The sequence below is a fragment of the Gavialis gangeticus genome, unplaced genomic scaffold (genome assembly GCF_001723915.1).
Source record: "Gavialis gangeticus isolate Ggan-Ray unplaced genomic scaffold, GavGan_comp1, whole genome shotgun sequence".
Classification (NCBI taxonomy): domain Eukaryota; kingdom Metazoa; phylum Chordata; order Crocodylia; family Gavialidae; genus Gavialis; species Gavialis gangeticus.
In genome coordinates this window covers 96,057,332-96,060,065 of record NW_017729031.1, presented here as the reverse complement: position 1 = coordinate 96,060,065, position 2,734 = coordinate 96,057,332, and the positions used below count along the sequence as shown (strand labels likewise).

General features: G+C 60.0%; 1 protein-coding gene across 2 annotated transcripts in view; it reads left to right on the top strand.

Moving 5' to 3' along the window:
• The window catches only part of CTSW (cathepsin W), a 15,103-nt gene that overhangs the window by 8,553 nt on the left and 3,816 nt on the right, over nt 1-2,734 (top strand). For both annotated transcript variants that reach the window (XM_019523417.1, XM_019523414.1), the window contains exons 4-7: nt 655-791; nt 1,345-1,441; nt 1,653-1,733; nt 2,094-2,207. In XM_019523417.1, coding sequence (XP_019378962.1) covers nt 655-791; nt 1,345-1,441; nt 1,653-1,733; nt 2,094-2,207 — 429 coding nt within the window. The remainder of the gene's footprint in view (nt 1-654; nt 792-1,344; nt 1,442-1,652; nt 1,734-2,093; nt 2,208-2,734) is intronic.

Genomic DNA, 2,734 nt, shown 5'->3' with positions numbered 1-2,734 from the left:
CAGACCCTGTGCCCCAAGCCCCGTCTCCTGGCTTCTAGCTGGACCCACAACCCGCAGGCCCCCAAATCCCCCACCAGCCCCCAACCTCCCCAACTTCCCTGGAAGCCCAGCAGCCTGCTTGGCTTCCCCCAGTGACCCCCACAGTTGAGCACTGCCCCTGTAGCCCTGAGGCAGGCACGCACACAGGGGTGCACACTGAAGCACACACCACATACACAAGGATGCATACAGATATACATCTGATGTGCACATGGATACACCCATATACACACATGCACACACACAGGGATGCACACATGCACACACACAGGGTTCTACAGAGGAGCACGCACATGGGGATGCATACAGATGCACAAAGAACACACAAGGATGCACACAGATACACACAGGCACACACACAGGGAAGCACAGATTCACGCATACAGGGATACACACAGATGCACATGGCACGCACACACCTACACACATACACACACACACAAGGATGCACACAGATATCTCCAGCAATGCACAAAGATGCACACATATGCACACACACAGGGTTGCTCACATGTACATGCAGGGCTACACATGGATGCACACACCACTCCTGACCTCTGCTCCCTGAGCCCCAACCCCATGTCCCCGGCTCAGCTCTGTCTGCGTTCTTCCCAGAGGAGGAGTTCCGGGCACAACTGCTGAGCCCCATGCCTGGCCATGCCCCACGCCCCTCTGCGCTGGCTCCCAGCAAGCCAGCACCTCCCAGCTGTGACTGGAGGAAGGCAGGGGCTGTCACACCTGCCAAAGACCAGGTAGGGGGGACTGGAGTGGGGGGAGCAGGGCAAGAGCTGCGGGTTGGGAGTGAGGGGCACCAGCAGGGCTGGCAGAGACTGTGGGTCCAGAGTGAGAGGCAGTGGCAGGGCTGGGGAAGGGCTGTGGGTCAGGAGTGAGGGCACCATCGCCCTGCGTGTGGAGGGTTTTGGAGCTACAGTTCAGGAGTGAGAGGCACCAGTAGTGCAGGGGTGGCCAGGGAGCTATGAGTAGGAAGAGAGGGGTGCTATCAGGGCTGGAGAGAGTTTGCGGGCTGCAGGTCAGGAATGAGGGGCCCTGGTGGGGCTGGGTGGGGGTGAGGGGCTCTGGGTCAGGAGTGAGGGGCACCATCAGGGCAGGAGAGCACCTGGTGGCTGCGGGTTGGGAGTGAGGGGCAGCAACAGGGCTGGGGGATGGGAGGGGACTGTGGATTGGGAGTGAGGGGCACCATCATGAGGAAGCTTGATGTTGGTGGGAGCACCCCCCTTCTACTACCAAGCAGCCTCCCCCCACAAGGCTCCCAGCCAACCCCCTGTCCTGTCCCCCTTCTCCCAGGGCCAGTGCGGTTCCTGTTGGGCCTTTGCCGCAGTCGCCAACATCGAGTCGCTCTGGTTCATCCGGCACCAGGAGCTCTACAACCTCTCTGTGCAGCGTACGAGGCCCTTGCTGGAAGGGGGCTGGGGCTTTCTGGGGGGAGGCGGATGGTTCCAGAGGGCAGCAGAGGGGGGAGCTGTGCACCCTGGGGGAGCTGGGGACCAGGGAGATGCCTGAGGCTGGGGGACCCCAGGCCAGGGGAGTGGAGTGGCAAGGGGAGCCCCCAGTACAGGAGCAGGGTCCTGACTCCAGGGTGTATTGCCTTGCAGAGGTGCTGGACTGCAGCCGGCTGCAGGTGGCCTGTGAAGGCGCCTTCCCCTGGGTTGCATTCACTGTTGCCTGGATGTACGGTAGGTGGGGGCTTGGCCTCATCGCTCCCTGGGCTCATTTACTCCCATTCCATGCAGCAGAGCAATGCACAGACCCTCCAGGCTGAGATCAGGGCCCCTATATAGCACCAGGCACAGTGCAGACCCCCTAGGCTGACATCAGAGTCCCTATAGCACCAGGTGCTGTGCAGACCCCCAGACTGAGATAAGCACCCTGTAGGACCAGGAACTGCACAGACCTTCCCACCCCCAACCCCCTCAGGTTGAGAACAGAGCACCAAGTGCAAAGACTCCCTGGCTGAGATCAGAGCCCTTGTAAAATGATGCTCAGCACAGACCCCCTCCAGGCCTCCCCTGCTGACTCTCCTTCCCCTTCCACAGGTCTGACCCCAGAGGAGGAGTACCCATACACGGCCTGCCAGAACATGTGTGAGGAAAGGCACCGAGCTGTCGCCCATGTCCAGGCCTTCCAGATCCTCTCGTCTGATGAAAAGAGTGAGGAGCTGTGGGGACCCCAGCAGGGCTGGAGGATGGGGCACATGGGCTGTTGGGGTGGGGAGGGGTCTTTGGAAGGAGGGGAGAGAAACTGCTCAGGCCCTGGCCATGTTCTTGCTGGGGGGTGTGTGTGGGTGTGCATCCCTGTGTGCGTGCATGTGTCTATCTGTGTTTATCCCTGTGTGTTCAGTGTGTGCACCTGTGTGCATAGTGTGTGTGTGTGTGTGTGTGTGTGTGTGTGTGTGTGTGTGTGTGTGTGTGTGTGTATATATGAGGGTATTCGTGTTACTGTTGTGCGTGCATATGTGTGTATCCCTGTATGCATCCCTGTGTGTCTGGAGTGTTCATCTGTGTGCACTGCTGTGTGTGTGCACTGCTGTGTTTACGCACAGGCATGTGCATATCTCAGCCACATGTGTGCATCAGTGCATGGGGTGGGATTTCAGAGAACTGTGCAGTCCAGAGGCTGCAGGGATGGGTAGGGAGCGTTGGGAGTCTCTCCCAGCTCCCCCCCCGCCCCCCCTGCG